At 41.2% G+C, this 21,654-nt stretch overlaps 1 protein-coding gene across 1 annotated transcript in view; it reads left to right on the forward strand.

Moving 5' to 3' along the window:
- Window positions 1–3,784: 3,784 nt before the first annotated feature.
- PPP3R1 (protein phosphatase 3 regulatory subunit B, alpha) overlaps window positions 3,785–21,654 on the forward strand; it is a 72,629-nt gene continuing 54,759 nt past the window's right edge. Inside the window, exon 1 of the mRNA XM_035001405.1 lies at window positions 3,785–3,894. Within this exon, the coding sequence (XP_034857296.1) occupies window positions 3,892–3,894 (3 nt within the window). The 5' untranslated portion in view covers window positions 3,785–3,891. The remainder of the gene's footprint in view (window positions 3,895–21,654) is intronic.

Genomic DNA, 21,654 nt, shown 5'->3' on the forward strand with positions numbered 1-21,654 from the left:
TAGACATTTTCTTTAAATCTGCATTAACAAAAAACAAAGGAACTACAAAGGAACAGACATTACTTTCAAGTCATTTTAATCAACTCTCCTTTTTAATTGGCATTTTCTTCCTATGTGTAAGAGTATAAAATTAAACATGGTTTCTAGTTGACATTAGTCAGTATAATCATGAATAAAAGTGTGGACACTTTGGGGTAATACTGCACTGGAATTATCTGAAACAACTACAGGAGTGGTAATTTGTTTCTTCTACCACCCTTAAATCTTATATATGAATAAATGACAGTGACCAGTCCTTTAAGAATAAGGCAGATTTCTGGATATCACAATGATCTGGAGAGTCTACACATAGGATTTCCTGTGACATTTCTAACTTCTTAAAGATAATTGTGGAAACACTGAAGCCTGAGGCTGTCTGTGGTCGAATAGGACTATAAACATTACTCTTTCTTAAAACTTTCTTTCTCTTTAATTTGCTTTCTGCTTAGCAGCTTAATTACTATCTTTGCATCTTTTTTTTTTATCTCTAAATAAGAGAAAACTTGAAGATTTTGCTTTCAACCTGTTTTGAAGTCGATTCCCTTCTCTACTCCCTCCTAACCTGCACTTCCAGCTCCTACTTGAATGCTTCCACTGGGATCTCTCATCAGCAGCTCAGCATTCTTAAATCCAAACTCATCTTTCTCCACTCAGCATCCAAACTTTTCCTGATTTGTTTCTTTTAATGCCATCCTTATTTTCTGTCATCCCAACTAAAATTGGTAATCTTTTTTTTTTTTTTAAGATTTTATTTATTTATTTAAGAGAGAGCATGAGAGGGGAGAAGGTCAGAGAGAGAAGCAGACTCCCTGCTGAGCTGGGAGCCCAACGCGTGACTTGATTCTGGGAGTCCAGGATCATGACCTGAGCTGAAGGCAGTGGCCTAACCAACTGAGCCAGCCACCCAGGCGCCCCAAATTGGTCATCTTTTATTTCTTCCTATCCTTGTTCCCTACATCTACTAAGTTGCATTGTCAGTGCATTTTTGCTTCATGTCTTTCATATTTACCCCTTCTTTTCCTCTGCCATTAGTACTTATTACCTCATGCATAGCTGTTACTATTCTTGTAACTGGGATGTCTTAAGTGTGTCTTCCTCCAACTTACCTGACATAAAACTCCCCAACAGTCATCTTTTGGTTGCTAAGTTTTCCAGGAAAAAGATCCATTTGTTAGCTATGTCCTTTGTCTTTCACTTACCTAGTTATCTAAAAACATGCATACTTGCTGCAGGACTATTTGGTACTTGCCCCCTCCCATACTAAGCTTTACACAAAAACTTAATGGAATCATTAAGTTTTAATCATTTTGAACCTTAGGGCAAAAACCCTGTGTATTAAAGGTGCATTTTAGGTTTGCCTCTCTCAATAGATTCAAAATAGACTAATTAGTTTCAGTGTCAGAGATGCAACCTTCTACATGCCTGTATTTTATGCAGTATACACAAGGCTGAGAGAATGTAAATGGTGTATCTGGGAGATTTGTAGATGAGAAGGACCAAGTAGACTTGGCCCTTGTGTCTCTTGCTTTGGTCAGTAACAGAGGCTAACCAATCTTTCCCAGTGCCTAGCTTTTGAATTTCTGATTTAGGTTCACAGTACACACTTGTTGAATGATGGTAGTCTAAATTGGCTCAAATCTTCACAAAATTATGGGTTACTCTAAATCTCCTGCATCCCATGTAAATCAAATTCTTTCTTGGTATTTAATCCTCAGTCAGAATGATAATTTGATTTTCATTGAGTCTGTCCTAGGGACACACACACGAATGCAGTTACAGTGATTACCTCTAAGAAGTGGAGTTAAGGGGGAGGAATTTTTTTATATATTACTTTTAACAACATGAGCACATCTTAATTTTATGATAAACTAATTAAAATAATATACCTAAAAAACATAAAATGACACACATTTTAGCTTAGGGACTTTTCCCTGTTTTAGAACGTAACATATTAGTATATAAATAGAAACATATATAAGAAACTTAGTATAAGAAGCAGTGTTACTTCTTGGCCTTTGCTTGATGTATTCACTGTATGAGACAATTTTATGTTTTAGTTACTTTTCTTTATTCATCTGGACACAGAAAGTAGTTCTTAGAAAAAGAGAGAGGGGGGGAGAAACAGAGAGACCTAAGGCATGCCACTGAGCCTCTTAGAAAAGATGCGCGCTTATCATGGAAAAATAATTACCACAAAGAGTAACACTCTTATGTGAGAAGCGTCAACAGACTGCCTTTAAAAACACTACGGCTTTTTATAAAACTATTCGATTTGACAATAAGGAGTTTCTGACCACTAGAAAACATTATCTCCCTCTCTTTCATACACATAAACCTCAAGATTATCAAGAATTTGAAAGGGAATAAATGGTTAAAATAATTGCAAAATGTTTTCTTCCCTATCCTTATCACACCTTTCCCATCGGCTCGCCGCCCCCAGTAACTTTCCTCCTTATGCTCTTCCATTTCGCATTACAGTCTGAATTTTCTGGGAATGGTAATTGCCACCAAAGTAGATATAGCCCTACTAAAGGGATAAGTGGGCAATCCATCTTCGAATGTGTTTCAAAAACAAACACTGGGCACCCCGTCAAACGGCAGCTTGGAGGGTTTAAGGAAAATACAGAACTGGGTGAGCAAGTCTTTGCGGGAGTGGGAAGCAGCTCTTCCACTCAGCTGTTTTGTGGCTCCCAGCCTCGAGCTGTAGCCAGCTTTGGCTCTTCTTCCCTGTCTTTCCAACCTGGCTCCTGACCCTGCCAGCTCATACTGGGGTGTGGGCCTGCGGGTGCTGCACCGGGGTGACAACAGTCTAGATGCGCCGAGCAATTTTGTAGTGGGTCCAAGTCGGTACACTGATGCAAAGATACCAATCCTCCTGAGTAAACGGATTCCCTTCTAGCTCCAGGGCTTGGATTTTCCTCTTTTTTTGTTTTTGTTTTTTGGTGCAGTGCCTGGGTGGCTCTGACACTTTAAGGCCGCTCATCTGCTGCTCCTCCCCCACGAGGTTCCTACTCCTGGAACCAAGTACGCCTTCCCCCGGAGCTCGGACACCCCTCACATTTCCTCCCTCTCACAGCACCCTCGCACTTCCTCCTCCTCCTCCCGACCCAGCCTTCCCCCCACCTGCCCGCCTCCAGCCACATGACAGGAAGGGCTCCGCCACGCTACGTCACCGACGTCCGCGCCCCCGTCCCTGTCCTCCCCCCACACCGCACGCAAAGGGCGGCCCCCGGTGGAGGGAACGTGGTCGCGCGCTCCGCGATCCCCAACCAGAGCTCGCCAGAGCACCCCGGCGGCCACCGCGGAGCCGGCGCGCGGGTTCCCGGATGTGCGCCTCTCGCGGAAGCCCCGCCCCCCCCGCCGGCCCCGCGCGCGCCCCCGCCCTCCGCCTCGCTGCGCGGCGCTTTCCCCTCCCTCTCCCGCCCTCCCCCTTTTTCGTGCCTTGAGGTTGCGGGTCAGCGCGAGCCACTGCAGTGAGTCCGTCACGGCTCCGGCGCGAGCGCTAGGCTGCAGCCCCCGAGCCGCCTGGCCCCCTCTCCCCCCCCTTTCTCTCTGCTTCTCTGTCTCTCCCCTTTCTCGCCGTCTCTCCTCCCGCTCTCTCTGTCTCCGAATCTCGACCTTAATTTCTCTTCTTCCCTGCCCGCTCCCGTGTGCCCAGTCACCCGGCCGGCGCGGGCCCCGAGGCACCGCCTCCCCTCCCCCAGCCTGCACCCCCTCCCCCGCGGGCGTCCCGAGGGCCGCAGCCGCCTCAGCCCAGCACAGCTGGGCCGCCGCCGCCGCCGCTTCCTGCGGGAGCTCTTCTGAGCGCCGACACTCTCCTCCTCCCGCGCGAGCCGCCGATCGCCGAGCAAAATGGTGAGACCTTCGCTTCCCTGATGCACCATCCCTCCTCCGCCCGCCGGTTCCAGGGCCGGGGGCGGGGGCGAGCCCCGATGCCTCCGGCCAGCTTCCCCCAGTGGAAAATTCGAGAGACCCGGCCCCACTGGGGCCGCGGCGGGTCCGAGAGAGCGCTCAGTGGCCCGGGTGTGTTGGCGGCCGGCGGAGGCGGTGGGCCGTCTGCTTGACAGGACCGCGGGGCCCCCGCGCCCGCCCCCGGGCCTCCGCGGGGCGCCCCTCCGCCCCCTCCCCCCCGCGCCCCCGGGAGTCCGCCCGGGCCTCGACCCCCTTCTCCCCGGCCATCGGCCTGGTCCTGGCCACTCGTCGCCCTGCATTACTTTTTTCCGGATCCTCCTCCACGTGGAGCCCCCTTTCACCCCCAGACTCACTCCTTCAAGTTCGGGTATATTCCAGAATCCTGGGGGAACTAATACGTGGTAAATGGCTTTTTATATAAGACCCACTTTCTCTCCAGACCTGTTCTTTCTCCCACTCCGTTTTCAATCAGCGAGCTTTCGCAGGAATCCTGCCACTTCTCCCCTCTCCTGTTAGTGTTTTGCTGCTGTTTGCAGCCTTATGGGGTTCCTTTCGCTGCTGCTTTTCTCTCTGCACTGGCGAACCGGAAAGGTCCAAGGTATATGTTCCTGAAAACGTAGTCTAAGTCGGTCTTTGATAAAGGGGGATATGTTTTCAGTGCTTCTTTACTGTCAAGGGTTTTTCGTTTTCTTTGTTACCTTCGTAAGTCTCTCTCTCGTGGTTGTTTTTGAATCATGGCGATTTAAATTTGTCTTTCCTTAACCCTCGCGTTAATCCCTAGGTAGAATTCATTGCTGTAGTGTTTCAAACCGACGCTAGGGGTGTGTCTCCCGCCTCTGTCACTGTAGCCGAGAAATCAGCGACGCCCTTGCAGCCTGTTACCTTACCGGTTCTCTCGCTCCGGGTAGCCGCTGCAGTTTCCTCTCTGCGATCACGAACTGTATACGTAGTAGAAAAAGTTCGCAGTGCTTTTCCATATGTATCAGATATTCAGACATGTGATTTGGGTGTTAGGCTTTTTCTGAAAGTCTTCCAACAGTTGTCAGAAGATTTTTCGACCGATTGTTTGACGTTGGGTAATTTCTTGGATTGTGTTTCACCCTGTGTGTAGAATTTAAGTGTTTCAAAATAGAGCGGTGGATTACGAAGAGAGAAATTCTGTTGACTGCAACTTAAGATCAGTTCGATGTGATTGTGAGGGAACAAAGTGAAACTAGAAAATTCGAGTAAGTCAGCTTTTATTTAAAATACAGGACAAATCAAGTGCACTTATCATTGTACTTAAAATCCAAATTAGGAACAGACTTAATAAATGATTAGTGAGTTTGGTATATAGAGGTAGTTTTTCCCTGCCGACTTGGGAGGCAGCTCAGAGACAACTTTGGCCCCCAAAGTTACAAAACTTAGGTTGTTCCAGACTACTACAGAACACAGCTTAGATCAAGACCATTCATAGTGCTGTCTTTTTGTTGGCATAGTTTTTTGGAGTTACGAATTGCACTTTAGTGCTTTAATGCCACTTCCTTATACATGTATTTTACTTGAAGGTCTTTGACCATTGCAGTGGGTGTTTTTACCAGCATTTGTAAACAATACATGGTGAGGAATAATGATCCAACCTTTTGTTGCTTATGTGTTATAGATCAGAATGAGCTGGTTTCCAAGTTTTGTTTTTTTTCCCCTGTAGTGTGTACCCCCCCCCCCCCCCCCGCCTTTGACCAACAGATTGAATTTGGGAAATTCCTTTTTTAGTTCTTAAATTTACCTTCCTGGTACTCAGTGTTTTCTTATCTTAAAAAAATATATATATATTTTAAGATTTTATTTATTTATTTGAGAGAGAGAATGAGATAGAGAGAGCATGAGAGGGGGAGGGTCAGAGGGAGAAGCAGACCCCCTGCTGAGCAAGGAGCCCGATGCGGGACTCGATCCCGGGACTCCAGGATCACGACCTGAGCCGAAGGCAGTCGTTTAACCAACTGAGCCACCCAGGCGCCCTTAAAAAAATATTTTAAGATTTACCTTTTGATACTGTTTCCTTCTAGTTCATTATTTCCCTCTTTCCAGTTTTCTTTTCAGTATTTTCTGATTTATTCTTGGTTCTTTCTTCTCACCATTCTATCAATACCGTTTCAGGACCTAGTTAATTTGTTGTGACGGTGGCTTCCCAAGTTTAGAATTATTTTGGTCTGTTGAATGCAGCACTGGTTTGAAAGTATCCAGACCATATCTATAGGTCAACTCTGCTATATAGGGTATTAATTAATTCAAATAATTTGGGCTTTGGAGTGATCTGGTTCATTTTTCTAGTTAATTGAGCATGGAATTCTGAAAATTTTCACTCCCTTTGGAAAACTTGATTATAACTTACGGAGTATCATGATCATACTGACAATTTTGTCAGTGGGTTTTAGTTTATGAATTAACTTATGAATATCACTGATTAATTCAAGTAAGAGGAAAGTAAAAAGATTGGATTGAACTTATCAGCAATCTTTTCTGACAGTTATTTTAGTTGCTATATTAAAAGTAGTTTCTTTATTTCCTGAGGGTAAAGTCTTCCCCTCTCTTCACCTCTTTTTGAATTTTTCAACTGCTGAACATCCAGGTGGGATGAAGATTTTACACACACACACACACACACACACACACCTGAGTACTGAGCTTCTAGGAATCTCCCCTCCCCCCCCACTAATGGTCAGTTGTCTGATAAAATAGTGTATGTTTACTGAAGTAAATAAATCGATGTCTTCACAATTTTTTTCTCTAGGTAGACATCTGTATTTTAGATAGAGTACTTCAGTGTGCCTGACATGCAGAAAAAGAATAAAATGATCAAACAGAAGAGTGTTTGTTTAGGTCTGTGTGATTGAAAAGTCTATGAGTAATTTTTGGAGAAGTAAATTTTGTAGGGGCATTTTTATTTTATCTATCTATCTATTTATTTATTTATTTATTAAAAAATGTTTTATTTATTTATTCATGAGAGTCAGAGAGAGAGAGAGAGGCAGAGGCAGAGGGAGAAGCAGGCTCCCCGCCTAGCAGGGAGCCTGATGCAGGACTCGATCCCAGGACCCTGGGATCATGACCTGAGCCGAAGGCAGATGCTTAACCATCTGAGCCACCCAGGCACCCTATTTTATTTTTTTAATTTATTTTAATTTATTTATTTTTAAAGACTTTGAGACAGAGAGATAGCAAAGAGGGAGAGTAAGAAGAAGAAGCAGACTCCTGCTGAGCAGGGAGACCTATGTGGGGCTCGATCCCAGGACCCTGAGATCATGACCTGAGCCAAAGGCAGATGCTTAACTGACTGAGCCACCCAGGTGCCCCTGTACGAGCGTTTTTAGAAACTTAGTTAACTTTTCTTGCATCAGAAATAGTTTTTACCATGTACTTAGGATAATTTAAAACTAGGATTCTGGGGCGCCTGGGTGGCTCAGTTGGTTAAGCCACTGCCTTCGGCTCAGGTCATGATCCCGGGGTTCTGGGATCTAGCCCCGCATCGGGCTCCTTGCTCAGCGAGGAACCTGGGTCTCCCTCTGCCTGCCGCTCCCCCTGCTTGTGCTCTCTCTCTCGCTGTCAAATAAATAAATAAAATATTAAAAAAAAAAAATAGGATTTTATTTTGGATGCATATATGAATACGGTGTGTAAGTAATTGGCTTTTCTTTTAAATTTGTTTTTTTAGGAAAACCTTTAATTTTATAAATGACCTTTCTATGTCTTTGTGTTTTTAAACTTTTTATTAAAGTTATTTCCATAGTCTGGGGCACCTGGGTGGCTCAGTTGGTTAGGCGTCTGCCTTTGGCTCGGTTCCTGATCCTGGGGTCCTGGGATCGAGCCCCGCATTGGGCTCCCTGTTCAGCTTCCCCTTCTGCTCCCCCTGCTTATGCTCTCTCTCTTTCAAATAAATAATAAAATCTTTAAAATAAAATAAAATAATTTCCCTAATCTGTAAATAGAAGTCAAAACATTTATTACTGTCCATGATACCTGCACTGGAGTTGCACACAGCATATTTTAGTTCAGATTTTGTGAGAAAGGCTGTATAGCAACAACAAAGTAAGCAACCTGTCTTATGGCCAGCAGAATTAAAATTCACATTACTCATGAGAAAATTTCTCTGCTCATTATGTCCCATAGTGGATGAGAAAATTAAAAAGGCATAGATTGCAAGGTAAAGAAGCTGACTGAGGGTTAGTCAGCAAAGCAACGCGAGGGACAGATAACTCTGGGTAGATCAGGCCTCTGTTATGGGTGGTAAAGCAAGCAGAAGTACATGGCAGTATAAGGAAGTCAGCTTGGGCCAGGAGAATTAAGCAAGTCAGACCGTGGGCCCAGAGTCTGGGCAAGCAACAGGGATTCATTCATATCACAGATACTTGTAGTTTTTGTCTGCTGTTCACTGGTTACTGTGCTTGGTTGTTGAAAATATTAAAATGATCAATGCAGGTTTCCTATCTTCATTTAAATCTAGAACATTAGACAAATGCCAGTAGGTATGAAAAAAGTCCGAGTTATCATATGAATAATGCACACAAAGCCTGATAGAAATTGAGGAAAGAGCAAGATTAATTTCCTTTGGCATTAGGGAAAGTTTTATGAAGGAGGTGAAAATTGACTTGGGTCTGAAAACGGTATTAGGATTGCAGAAGGAAGAGTTGGAGGCATCTAGGAAAAGACTTTAAATCCTGGAGATAGGAAGAGAAAATATATTTGGAGCACCGATAACTTGAAATAGCAGTGTCAGCATCATCTGGGAACTCGTTAGGTCCTGTCCTGGACCAGCTGAATCCAGAATTCTAGGGATGGGGGCAAGCAGTCTAGATTTTATAGCTTTTCCAGATAATTTTTCTATTTTTTTAGAGAATAGCAAGGAATGTATTTATTTAAATTTTAGTTAAGTATCTGTTAACATACCTCACACTGACTGTACAAACATAAGACACATTTGTAATTTCCAAGGAACTTAATCAAGTGGAGTAAACAAAACAACTGTGCATTGTGACGTGTACTATTAACAAACTAAATGTGGGGTGCTTAAGAGTACTTAGCAGGAGATGGGTGCCTGGCTGGTTCAGTGAGTGGAGCATGTGACTCTTGGACTTGGGGTTGTGGGTTCAAGCCCCACGTTGGGTGTAGAGATTACTTTAAAATCTTAAAAAAAAAAAAAAGTACATGGCAGGGGAGAGGCTTAATCCAAACTGGGGTGAGGATGGGGCAGGGAGACAAATGTCACTCAGAGAAAGCTTCCTGAAGAGAGAGATGAGGTGTCTGAGCTGAGTCCACCCCTTTTTTTTTCAACAAGAACCAAATTTTTTATTCATTTCTTGCATTTTTGAAGTATTCCTTGATGACATCCTTCTCCTGAGATTCTTTGCCATATCCCTTAACTACCACACAACTGCAACCAGCCACTTTGTGGGGCTTTCCATCTCTGTCAGTTTTACAGAGGCCTACCCATTCACCTAGTTTCTTGTGTCATCAGCCTTGATTAGGTTGATTTGGTGTTCAGCACAAAGGGCCACCAACTTGACATACATGGGCTCATCACAGTTGGGCGCAAAGCACACAAAGATGGGCTTGATGCTTGTCTAAGGTTTTGGCATCTTCGCAAATTCCGCGTGCCAGGCCATCGTGGATGAGGGCTGTCTTCAGTACCTCTTGTAAAGCAGTATTAACGTCCATTACACCTTCAGCATCAATGCCTTCCTCGGCCATGGCGGCATGGCTGTGGATTACAAGTGTAGCCGAATCTTGACGGCACCTGAGCCTCTGCTTCTGCGCCACTTGGTGGTGGCAGGGAAAGAGCTGAGCGGAGTCTTTTTTTTTTTTTTTTTAAAGATTTTATTTATTTATTTGGCAGAGAGACAGTGAGAGAGGGAATACAAACGGGGGAGTGGGAAAGGGAGAAGCAGGCTCCCCGCAGAGCAGGGAGCTCGACGTGGGGCTCGATCCCAGGACCCTGGGATCATGACCTGAGCCAAAGGCAGTCACATACCAACTGAGCCACCCAGGCGCCCCTGAGCTGAGTCTTAAAAGGATGAGTACTTAGCCAATGAGAGAGGTGGTCTAGAAAGAGAGCTTTATGTTTAAAGCCATAGAGGCATAATATATACAAGCCAGTTCATCATGGCTGGAGGGTAGAGGGTTAGGGTGGGTGGAAAGGAGAAAGAGGGTGGTCAGTTAGATTGAGGCAAGATCATAGAGGAGTTTGCATATCATATGAAGAAGTTAACTTTTTTTCCCCCTAAACCAGTGGGAAACTATTATTATTATTTTTTTTTTTTTAAAGATTTTATTTATTTATTTGAGACAGAGAGAATGAGAGACAGAGAGCATGAGAGGGAGGAGGGTCAGAGGGAGAAGCAGACTCCCCGCTGAGCAGGGAGCCCGATGTGGGACTCGATCCCGGGACTCCAGGACCATGACCTGAGCCGAAGGCAGTCGCTTAACCAACTGAGCCACCCAGGCGCCCAGAAACTATTATTTTTAAGCAGGGGAATGACATTGTCTCATTTGCCTTTTTAAAGAGATCAGTATGGTGGCCGTGTGGGTAATAAAATAGGGTAAATTAATATAGGAATGGGGGCCGGTTAAGAAATTGTTACAGTAATTCATGTGAGGACTTAAAAGACTGTAGGGACAGTGCAGATGAGGAGGAGAGACCAGGTATGAGACACATTTTGAGAGGTAGAAGATAGGACTTGGTGACTGTTGGGTTGTAGGAAGAAAAGGGGTGTACCCTGTGTGGCTTCTGGCTTGGGTAACTGGACAGATGATTGTGCCATCCATTCAGCAAATGTTTATTGAGCACCTACTTGGCTAAGATTCAGTTTTAGGGATATAAGAAATGTCCTTTCCTCAGGAAACTTTCAGTTTGCTGGGATGACTGTTGTATTATCTCTAGCATTCTCTTATCATATGGTAATTAATACTTGGAATGCTATGTTGCAAGATTCTGTAAGTTCAGTAGGATAGAGTCCTGTGAAATATTACTGCTGCTTGCTCCGTAGATATCGTGGCCTAGGATAGAAGAGACTTGATAGCCTGAAGGTAGGGAGAGGTAATATGTATTAGAGCAGTGATTCTCAATATGTGAATCCTGAACTGGCTGTATCAGCCTCATCTGGGATCTTTTCAGAAATGCACATTCTCTGCCTAGGAGGTATAGGAAAAGGAGATATGAGGGAGTAATGTTGATTTCTATTTTGGACATGTTGAATTTAAGGTAGTTGTGGGTCGGAGCGCCTGGGTGGCTCAGTTGGTTAAGCATCTGCCTTCTGTTCAGGTCATGATCCTAGGGTCCTGGGATGAAGCCCCATGTGCAGCTCCCTGCTCAGCTGGGAGCTTGCTTCTCCTTTTTCCTCTTTCTCTGCCCTTCTCCTCTGCTCTCTCTTTCTCTCTCTCTCAAATAAATAAATCTTAAAAAAAAAAGTAATCGTGGGTCATCTAGGTAGGAATGGCCAACAGGTAATTGACTCTATATCTGGAGCTCAGAAGAGAAATCTGGGCTGGGATTAAAGATTTGAGCATTGTCTGTGCAGGTCTCTTAGGTAGTAGTTGAAGCCATGAAACTGGATGAAATCCTATGGAGAAAGAATATAAAATGAGAAGAGGGTAAACCATAAACACTGCATTTAAGAGGTAGATAGAGGATGAGGAATCTGTGAAGGTTGTCTGAGAATAAATTGAGTTGGAAAATTAGTAGAGCGATGTCAGATTCGAAGGAGTCAGCAGTGCCTAGATATTGCAGAGATCAGGAAAGAGAAGAACTTTAAAAGTATCTTAGAGGCATCAGGAGAGTTCTGGTGACCCTGGCAATAGTACAAGAAAACACCATTTTGTACTGGTAGCAAGGAAAGCCAGGATGCTGTGAGTTGAGGGATAAATGGGTGGACAAACATTGAGTATAGACTGTTCTTTAAAATTTTGACTAGAATGAGACAAGATAAGAGCTATGGAGTTTAGGTTTGAGGAAGAATTTATTTTGGGGTAAAAGGAATAGCCTGGAAAGAGGGAGTGTAGTTGAGGATTCAAAGGGAAAAGATGGAATTATTAATAGTTTGAGGTTCCCCAAGGAGGTAAGATGAAATATGACTCTCCTTAGGCAATAAGAGATTTTTTTTTTCATCTGTTAACATGAGAGGGAAGGAGATAAAAATGAAAACTGTTATAGAGGTCATAATCTTTAAGACAGTAACTTAAATCCTAGGTAATGAAAATAAGATTGCAAGGGAATGTAAACTCAGAATGCAGAGGCCTTGTCTTTGTCTTTTCATTGTTTTATTACAAATACTGATATATACCAGATATTAAGTAGTGTTTGAAGAAGTAATATGTGAATGAGTAAGTGGAATAAAGGAGTGAGTGCTGATGAGCCAGTGGAGGCAATGAGTGTCAGTTCCTTTTCTGAGAAATTTATGAAAAAAAAGGACAAAGAAAAGTTAACTTAAGTGGTTTACAGTTGGGGGGGAGTTCTGTTTAGGATAGCAGATGTTGGTATTCTTTATTTACTTTTGAAGATTTCATTTATTTATTTGAGAGAGAGAGCAAGCACAAGCTGGAGAGGAGAGGCAGAGGGAGAAACAGACTCCCCGCTGAGCAGGGAGCCCGATATGGGGCTTGATCCCAGGACCCCGGGACCACGACCTGAGCCAAAGGCAGACACCTAACCAACTGAGCGACCCAGATGCCCAGATGTTGGTATTCTTTAGAATTAGAAGAGAAGCCAGGCGAGGGAGCTGTAAGAAAGGATAGTTAATGGAATGAGTCCTGGAAGTGGCAGAAAGAAGAGGGTTAAAGGGAAAGAAGGGACATTAAAAGAGAGGGGGGAAAAATAAAAAAAAAGAGTGAGGTGAGTAGGCCATGGCAACAGATACATTTTAATGTAGTTCATGGGAGGTGGCCTAAATTCTCTCAGTAATTCAAGATAGTTTGAGGCAAGATCATCTGAAGTTGAGATTAAAGGTTGAGGCAAATGGGGTGAGATTGAGGGTGAGGAGTATGGAAAAGGATTATAATACTGATTTGGGGGGATTTGATATGCAGTTAATAGGGTATTAAGTAAATGTTATTAAATAGTAAGTGGGGGCGCCTGGGTGGCTCAGTCCGTTAAGCGGCTGCTTTCGGCTCAGGTCATGATCCTGGAGTCCTGGGATCGAGTCCCACATCGGGCTCCCTGCTCAGCGGAGAGCCTGTTTCTCCCTCTCCATCTGCCTGTCACTCTGCCTACTTGTGCTCTCTGTCTATCTTTGTGTGTCAAATAAATAAATAAAATCTTAAAAAAAAAAAAAATAGTAAGTGGACCCAAGAGAGAGTACCAGTGGGTCAGTGACCTAGGGAATGAATCTAAGAAACAGGAGTATTAAGAGAAGAGGTTAATACTGTGTCAGTCTTTGTTTTAATATATTCTGACGAAGTTACATAGGTCTAAAAAAACCATTTTCAGAGTTCAGGTTTTATGTAAGGGGAACATCTAGTTGTGGATTGATATTCTTAATTTTTTTTTTAAAGTTCTAAAGACACTTAATTCATTTGCTTAAAATTCAGATTGTACCAAAAGTATAAAATGGCAAGTGAGCCTTTTCAGGGTTGATCACTGATATTCTTATATTGATCACTGTTGAGTTTCTTGTGTACTTTTTTGTTTTTTGTATTTTTTTCTTCCTTTTTTTTGAACTTGTGGCAGTGTATGGATTTATTTTTTTATAATTTAGTTCTTATTTGAAAGATTAAATTTAAAGAGATTTTAACAGTACCATGCTCTAGTTGACTCATTACAGTTAGTTTTATTCCAAGGTTTTTAACTGTATTTCATTGTAAGCATGACTCAACAATTCAGCATAATTTTTTGATCGGGTAGTGATTTTGTAATGATTGAGGTTGGTATTTTAACAAGGTTCTAACTGTGACAGTGTTTTACAAAATTACTCTTAAGAGAAAAAAAAATTTTTTTAAAGTAATTTCTCCACCAAATGTGGGGCTTGAGTTCATAACCCTGAGATCAAAAGCCGCATGCTCTACCGACTAAGCCAGCCAGGCCCCCAAGAAAATATTTTATTACAAAATTTTTTGTACTTATTTTTTCCATTTATTACCTTAGTAAGCGTTAACTAAATGGATAACAATTTCTTAAAAAGAGAAAATGATCTCCAAAGTGTAGTCTATAAAGCATCTATTCTATTTCAAGCTTGCCAGTTAAAATTACTTCCTCACTTTTATACTTCCAAATAAACCTTTTATTCAACAGCTCACATCTACTCTCCTTTTCTGAATTTTCTCCTTGAACTCCCATACCCTTTTTGTGGTATGAGTTGACAGTTAATGCATAGATCTGGCACAGGAATAAAATTTTGAAATGAGCTATGACTAATACATGTTTCTGGGTTTGTCTTTGGTTTTTGTAACCTTGTACTATAAAAATTTTTTACACATTTGAAGATTTCTATAGGAAGTCTTTTAAAATTTAGCACTGAAAATTCAACAGTCCATAGGTTCTTATAGGTTCCTTCCTTAGAGTTTTGTTTTGTCAGTTAAAGCCCTTTATTAGGAGTATCACAAGGAGGGCCATGCAATAATCTGTTGCATTTCTGTGAGATGACACTTTGACTTGTTTTGGTAGCATTATTAAACTTATGTGTACTCTAGCCAGTTCTCTTTTGTCTTTTGTAAATAATACAGAGTATTCATTTTTATTTGTGAGAATTAGATAAGCATTTTTAAAAATTATTCCTTTTTTTTTTTTTTTTAAAGATTTTATTTATTTGACAGAGATAGCGAGAGCAGAAACACAAGCAGGGGGAGTGGGAGAGGGAAAAGCAAGCTCCTGGCTGCGCAGGGAGCCCAATGCGGGGCTCAATCCCAGGGCCCTGGGATCATAACCGAGCTGAAGGCAGACGCTTAACAAGACTGAGCCACCCAGGCGCCCCTAGATAAGCATTTTAAAACCTAAGTACAAGACAGTGAAGCATAGCAACCTACAGAAAAGATAAAATCTTTACCATTGGTCTTAATGGAGCTGTTAGCAGTTTTATTAATCCTTAATCTATCTAATTTCAGGGCTGATTTTTTTTTTTTTATCATATCTGCCTGAGTGTGATGCCACAAGGAATCTCCTGTTACCGGCATGCAGTAAGCTGACATCCTGTAGTATTATTTACTTGTAAGGCAATCTTTAATAAAAATTGGAATATCAGGAAAAACAAGTACTGTAATAAGGGAAGTCGTAATTTTATATCTACTTATGTTGCAACTGTTTTCCTAACAAAGAGAATTTTATGAATTATAAACTAACTCATAGTAATCTTTTTCAGGTAAATAATGAATTTATGAACAATCAAATTACTTAAACTCTGCCTTCTTGTTGGCTGTCACTCTGTCTTTACCATCATACTTCTTGACTCTTTTATTTGCTCATTTTCTTGTTTTCAATCTACTACAGTCTAGATCTGTGATGTGCAATTTAGTAGCCACATGTAATTGTTTAAATTTTAATTAAAATGAATTAAAATTAAATTGTAAATTCAGTTCCTTAGCCACAGTAGCTACATCACAAGCCCTTAGTGGCTCCTTGTGTCTAGTGGTTCCTGCATTCATGCAGATACAGAACATTTCTGTCAGTACAGAGCAGAAATTTTTATTAGATAGCACTGGTCTAGAATGATTATGTATCTGCAGTTAACTGAAAGTTATTGTGTTGGCAGTAATCTTCTAATACCAGCACGAGCTTTGGAGTTGGAAAAATTTGAATTTAGATTCTCGTTCTGCCATTCATTAGCTGTGTGACCTTGAACAAATACCATAAACTCTTGACCTTATTTAGTAGTGTAAAATGGGAATAAGAGCACCTCAGATTGTGGTGACAGTAGAGTGCCCGGAAATCCAGTTGCTACTCATTAAATGTATTCGGTTCTTCATTCTTCTTACTTGACTTCTTTGTAATGTTGGAATTTGTTGGAAACTCTTGGAGTTCTTTCCTTTTTTGGCTTCTGTGGCATTTTCTGCTAGTTGCTCTTCTGTATCTCTGACCATTTTTAATCTTTGTTGCTAGCTTCTCATCTGGGTTTGGTCCAAGGCCCTCTTAAATATTGATTGTATCACTTTCCCAATTAAAATCCTATATATTATAGGATTAACATCACCTTAACATAGTGCATGGACTCAGTAGGTTCTACTTGTTTACTTCAGCTTCTTTTACCATGTTCCTCCTTTTTCTCTATACTCTAGCAACTTGGTCTTTGTGAACGTTTTATTCAGTATTGTATGCTAGATTTATTCTGCCATCTGTTTATTCTACCATCAGAACCTTTTGCATAGGCTATGTTTGGAATGGTTCAAAAGTCCCGCAAGGAAGTAACTGAGCCTCCCACCACCGTGCCGGGTCAGACCGTGTTCCTATGTTACGCCAGCTGCCAGCATAGACCCCTCCATATTACAGGAACATTTGTTGAATAAGTGAATTGAGTGAATGCATAAATTCTTTGTTTATTCTCAAAGTTTCATCATCTCCTGTGTACTGATGATTCATACTTTCATTCTTTTCTGCTCCAGTCCATGGATCTGACTGCTTACAGGATATTTATCTAAATGAGGGTGTCTGTCAGTCACCTCAACTCATAGTAACTAAAACCGCATTCATTATTGTCTTCCTATTCATGCTTCCATTATTCTCTAATTTTTCTTCCTAGAAACAGTATCTATTCATTCACTCCTATCTGGAAACCTGGTATGCCTTTTTCTCTCCTTTACTACTAGTTAAGTCTTAAGCAGTCATCAGTTGCATCCTGTACTGAAAGAGTATAATACTGAAAGAGTATAACATAGGAATACTGGCCTGACCTGGTGTGGGGGTAGGAGGCTCAATCACTTACGAGAGAGGGTTTTTGAGGAATTCCATTTTGGTTCATGTACTATTGATAAAGAGGAAAATGTATTTATAATATTCCCAGCGTATTAATGCTTCATGCTGTTAAGTAGTGGCAGCTGAATCCAAAACACACTAGCTGCTAGTGTGGTGTTTATTTATTTTTTAAGTAAGCTTTATGCCCAGCGTGGGGCTTGAACTCACGACTCCGAGATCAAGAGTTGCATGCTCAACCCACCGAGCCAGCCAGGCGCCCCAAGCCATGTTATTTTTAATGTGTAGTTTTAAGAGCATGAAGTTTTTTCAGGAACGTAAGTATCATATTATAGCAAATGGTCTTCCCTTTTAGATCCCCCAATGCCTCTTGAATCAGCTTCTTTATTCCTATTGCCACTGGCATTGTTAGAGTTTCATTTAGATCTCATGTGGACCATTTCCATAGCGTACTTAATGCTTTGTTCTTTTTGCCTCCAGTTTCTTCCTTCTTCATTCCTTCTTTCATATTGCCAGTTTTTCTTCTGAAAAGGAAATCCATGTCACTGCCTCATTTGGAAGTCAGTGCTACATTTTATATTAAAAATTTAAATTCCTGGGGCATCTGGGTGGTCAGTCAGTTAAGCATCTGCCTTCGGCTCAGGTCATGATCTCGGGGTCCTGGGATTGAGCCCCACATCAGGCTCCCTGCTCAGTGGGGAACCTCCTTCTCCCTCTCCCTGCCGCTCCCCCCGCTTGTGCTCTCTGTCAAATAAATAAATAAAATCTTAAAAAAAAATAAAACCTTTAAAAAATGTAAATTCCTTTGCATGACACTCATGTTCTGATCCTTATTTCTAGCTATCTTTATGCTATAACCAAGTCATACTAATGGTTCTCAAGTGCCTCATCTTTTTTTTTTTTTTTTAAACTTATTGGTGCTTTTGTTTTTACTTTTTCTTCCATCTGCACTGTGCTTCTCCTTTGTCTGGCAAAGATCAAGATCCCATTCCCGTGGCATTCTGTGAAAACTTTCCCAATTCCCTCGAGCAATTAATGGCTATTTGGAAACGTGTTTAATTGCCTCCCCTAACCTGTGGGCTCCTCTGAAGCGGGGGATGCATTTTTATTCATGTTCGGAAAGCCAGTTCCCATTCCATTCTCCTGGACTGTAAAGGTAAATGATGGATAGGTATAAGTAGACACTTTTCCTGCTGGCTTGGGAAGTCAGCAAAGGTGCAGCTGGGTTAGTTATATTTTCGTCTAGGGCTGTGGAGGTCTCTGAAAGTCCTATGAATAAACAATTAGAAAGTTTAAGTGCAGGGGCTCCTGGGTGGCTCAGATGGTTAGGCGTCTGCCTTCGGCTCAGGTCGTGATCCCGGGGTCCTGGGATCGAGTCCCGCATCGGGCTCCCTGCTAGGTGGGGAGCCTGCTTCTCCCTCTGCCTCTGCCTCTCTCTCTCTCTCTGAATAAATAAATAAAACATATAAAAAAAAAAGTTTAAGTGCATTAGCACAATGGGAAAGCTACTGGAAAGGAAACTATTGATTTCTAAAAGTTATAAGACTTCTTTTATGCTTCAAGAATTTTTTTACGTATCTGAGTAAATTGTCAGTTGCATGTGAGAATGTTATTTCATTTGTTAAGTGGTAAGTAGACTTTTTCATAAATAAAGGAAACTCAGAATTTGTAAATAACATTTTTATTTACGTAAGTTGATTTATCATAACATTTTTGTACTGGATATATTCTAGAACAGCTGATAAAGTGAGACTGTTACTCTGAATCTTTTATTTCTTAATTTAGCAAACATTTATGTTTGCCTACTACACATATCAAACTTAGTGTTAGGTACAAAGATGAAAGAAAAAAAAGACTCCCAGAGACTTCACAGCATAGACTGAGTCAGGCATGTGGAAGAAAAAATTATAGTGTATGTGTATGTATATATATATATAAAATTAAAATACAATAAAGTATATATAATATGTATACATGTACATACATACACGCTAATATATGTTTTAGTAGAGCTATTATAAGGTGCTGTAGATTTCTTCTGATCACTCTGCTTGAACTTGGCATGTAGCAGCTATTTGAACATTTTTATTATTCTCTTGGGTCACATTTATAGATAACATCAAACAGTTAAGTGCTGAGAGAATCATTTTGTTGTTATGTTGCTTTGAGTGAATTTTGTTTGATGCTGTGAGATATAATACAATGTGGTGGAACATGCATGGGTTAGAGAATTGGAAGACCTATAATGGAGTTTGCTGAATTTATACACACACACAGACACACACACACAGACACACACAAATAAATATATGCTCGTAAAATGGCCACAGCCTGACTGATTCAGAGTTCTTGTGGGTATTGAGTAAGGTAATTATCTAAGATGCTTGATAAAATGCAAAATGCTGTTTAAATTTTTATTTTATTATTTTTTTTAGACAGAGTGCAGGGGAGTGGTGGAGGGGGAGAGGGGGCAAGAGAATTGTAAGCAGGCTCCATGCCCAGTGCAGAACCCAATGCAGGCTGGATTTCATGACCCTGAGATCATGACCTGAGCTGAAACCAAGAGTTGGATGCTTAACCAGCTGAGCCACCCAGGCACCCCTCTGTTTAAATTTTTAAAAATCAATGTACTAAAAACTAGTATGTCGTACTTTTTGGCAGATCTGGGTTTCATAATCATTTCATTCTGATTTCTGTGTGGCTCTCTGTCCGGTAATACACTCCTTAACAAAGTAGAAAGTGTATCTGAGTGTTGGGCTCTAAGTAACAGACTACCCACCCAACTAAATGTGGCCTGAATAATAAGGAATGTATTATCTCACAAAATGAGAAGCCTAGAATCAGAGAGTTACAGGGTGGTTCAGAGTTCATCCAGTTTCACCAGGGACATAGGTCCAATTTACATTAAAGCTCCACTTATCCAAAGGGGGCCACCTCAATTTCAGACACTAACACCTGCCTGAAGGAAAGCAGAGAGCACTTCCTCAAGTGTCTCTTTTTATTAGATTGCAAGCCTCATTACAGGTTTTTTCTTAAGGTCCATTGTCTTTTCCATGTTTCTTGCATACCAGAAAAAGACCAAACTTCTTACTCAGGCAGTTAAGTGCATCCTCCCCCCCGTACAAACTCCCCTTTTTATTGAGAAATAATTGACATACACCAGTATAAATTTAAAGCATACAGCATGATTGTTTGATTCACGTACATTGTGAAATGATGGACACGATAGGTTCATTTAACATCCCTCATCTCACATAAATACAGTAAAAAGAGGAGAAAAAAATTTTTTTTCTCCTTGTGATTAGAACTCTTAATAATTTTCCTACATATCAAATAGCTGTGCTAGCTCTAGTCATTGTGTTGTACATTACGGCCCTAATACTTATTTCTCTTATTACTGAAAGTTTGTACCTTTTGACCACCTTCCTTCAAGGCAGTTCTTTTTTTTTTTTTTTAAAGATTTTATTTATTTATTTGACACAGAGAGACACAGCGAGAGAGGGAACACAAGCAGGGGGAGTGGGAGAGGGAGAAGCAGGCCTCCCGCCGAGCAGGGAGCCCGATGCGGGGCTCGATCCCAGGACCCCGAGTTCATGACCTGAGCTGAAGGCAGACGCTTAACGACTGAGCCACCCAGGCGCCCCAAGGCAGTTCTTATAAACTGTCCCTAGCTTACCTTCTATCACCAGAGGCTAGGCCTTATGTAGTAAAAACCACTTCAGTATTTTATTTGGTATTCTGAACAGAAGTCAGTGATTACTGGTGGGATTGTAGGCAGTGAAAATTATATCTGGTTTTTGATGTTATACTGTATTTCTTCCCTCACCAGTATGTGGCTATAGCCCTGTGTTGTCAGCCTCTTTACAAAAATATTTTCTATACCTAGATTACCATAACCAAAAGTCTGCTTCCTTCCAAAGGATATCATTTGCCTTGCAGTCCCTTCAGGTGAAGGAAGGAGTTGGAAAAGTATTTCTGTAAAAGGCCAGACAGTAAATATTTTAGGCTTTGTGGGCCATACGGTCTTTTGCAACTACTAAAGTCTGCCATTGTAGCTTGAAGCAGCTGTAGACAATGCACAAATGAGCACAGCTGTGTTGCAAAAAAACTAGTGTACAAACGCAGGTGATGAATTTCTAAAAGCACAAACCTCAAAAGAAAAAGATAAACATCATACATACTAACTTTTATGCTTCAAAGGATACCAAGAAGATAAAAAGACAAGCCACAGAATGGGATAAAATTTTTACAAATCATAGATTAGAGACTTCTTTCTGGAGTATATAAAGAATTCTTACAATTCAGCAATAAAAAACCCAATGAAAAATGAGCAAAAGATCTGAGCAGACATTTCTCCAGAGAAGATAAACAAATATCCAATAAGCACATGAAAAGAGGCTCAATTAGGGAAATGCAAATCAAAACCACAAAGAGCTACTACGTACCTACTAGCATGGCTATAATCAAAAAGACCAGATAAGTGTTGGTGAGGATATGGAGAAATCAGAATCCTTATAACATTTTTGGTGGGTTTGTAAATGTTGTAGCTGCTTTAGGAAACAGTTCTTCAGCATGTTAAACATAGAGTTACTATATAACCTAAGTTATATAATCTAACCTATATAACCATTCCTAAGTATATACCCATAAGAAATGAAGTGAAAAACTCATACATGAATGTTTATATGGCATTATTTATAATAGCCAAAAAAGGGGAAACAGCCCAAACGTGCACAGATTAAATAAAATGTGGTATATCCATACAACAAAATATCATTCGGCAATAAAAAAAAGTATTGATTCTTGCTATACTACATGGATGAACCTTGAAAATATTTTAA

The sequence above is a fragment of the Mirounga leonina genome, unplaced genomic scaffold, assembly GCF_011800145.1.
Source record: "Mirounga leonina isolate KUSES-001 unplaced genomic scaffold, KU_Mleo_1.0 Mir_125, whole genome shotgun sequence".
In the NCBI taxonomy this organism is placed as follows: Eukaryota; Metazoa; Chordata; class Mammalia; order Carnivora; family Phocidae; genus Mirounga; species Mirounga leonina.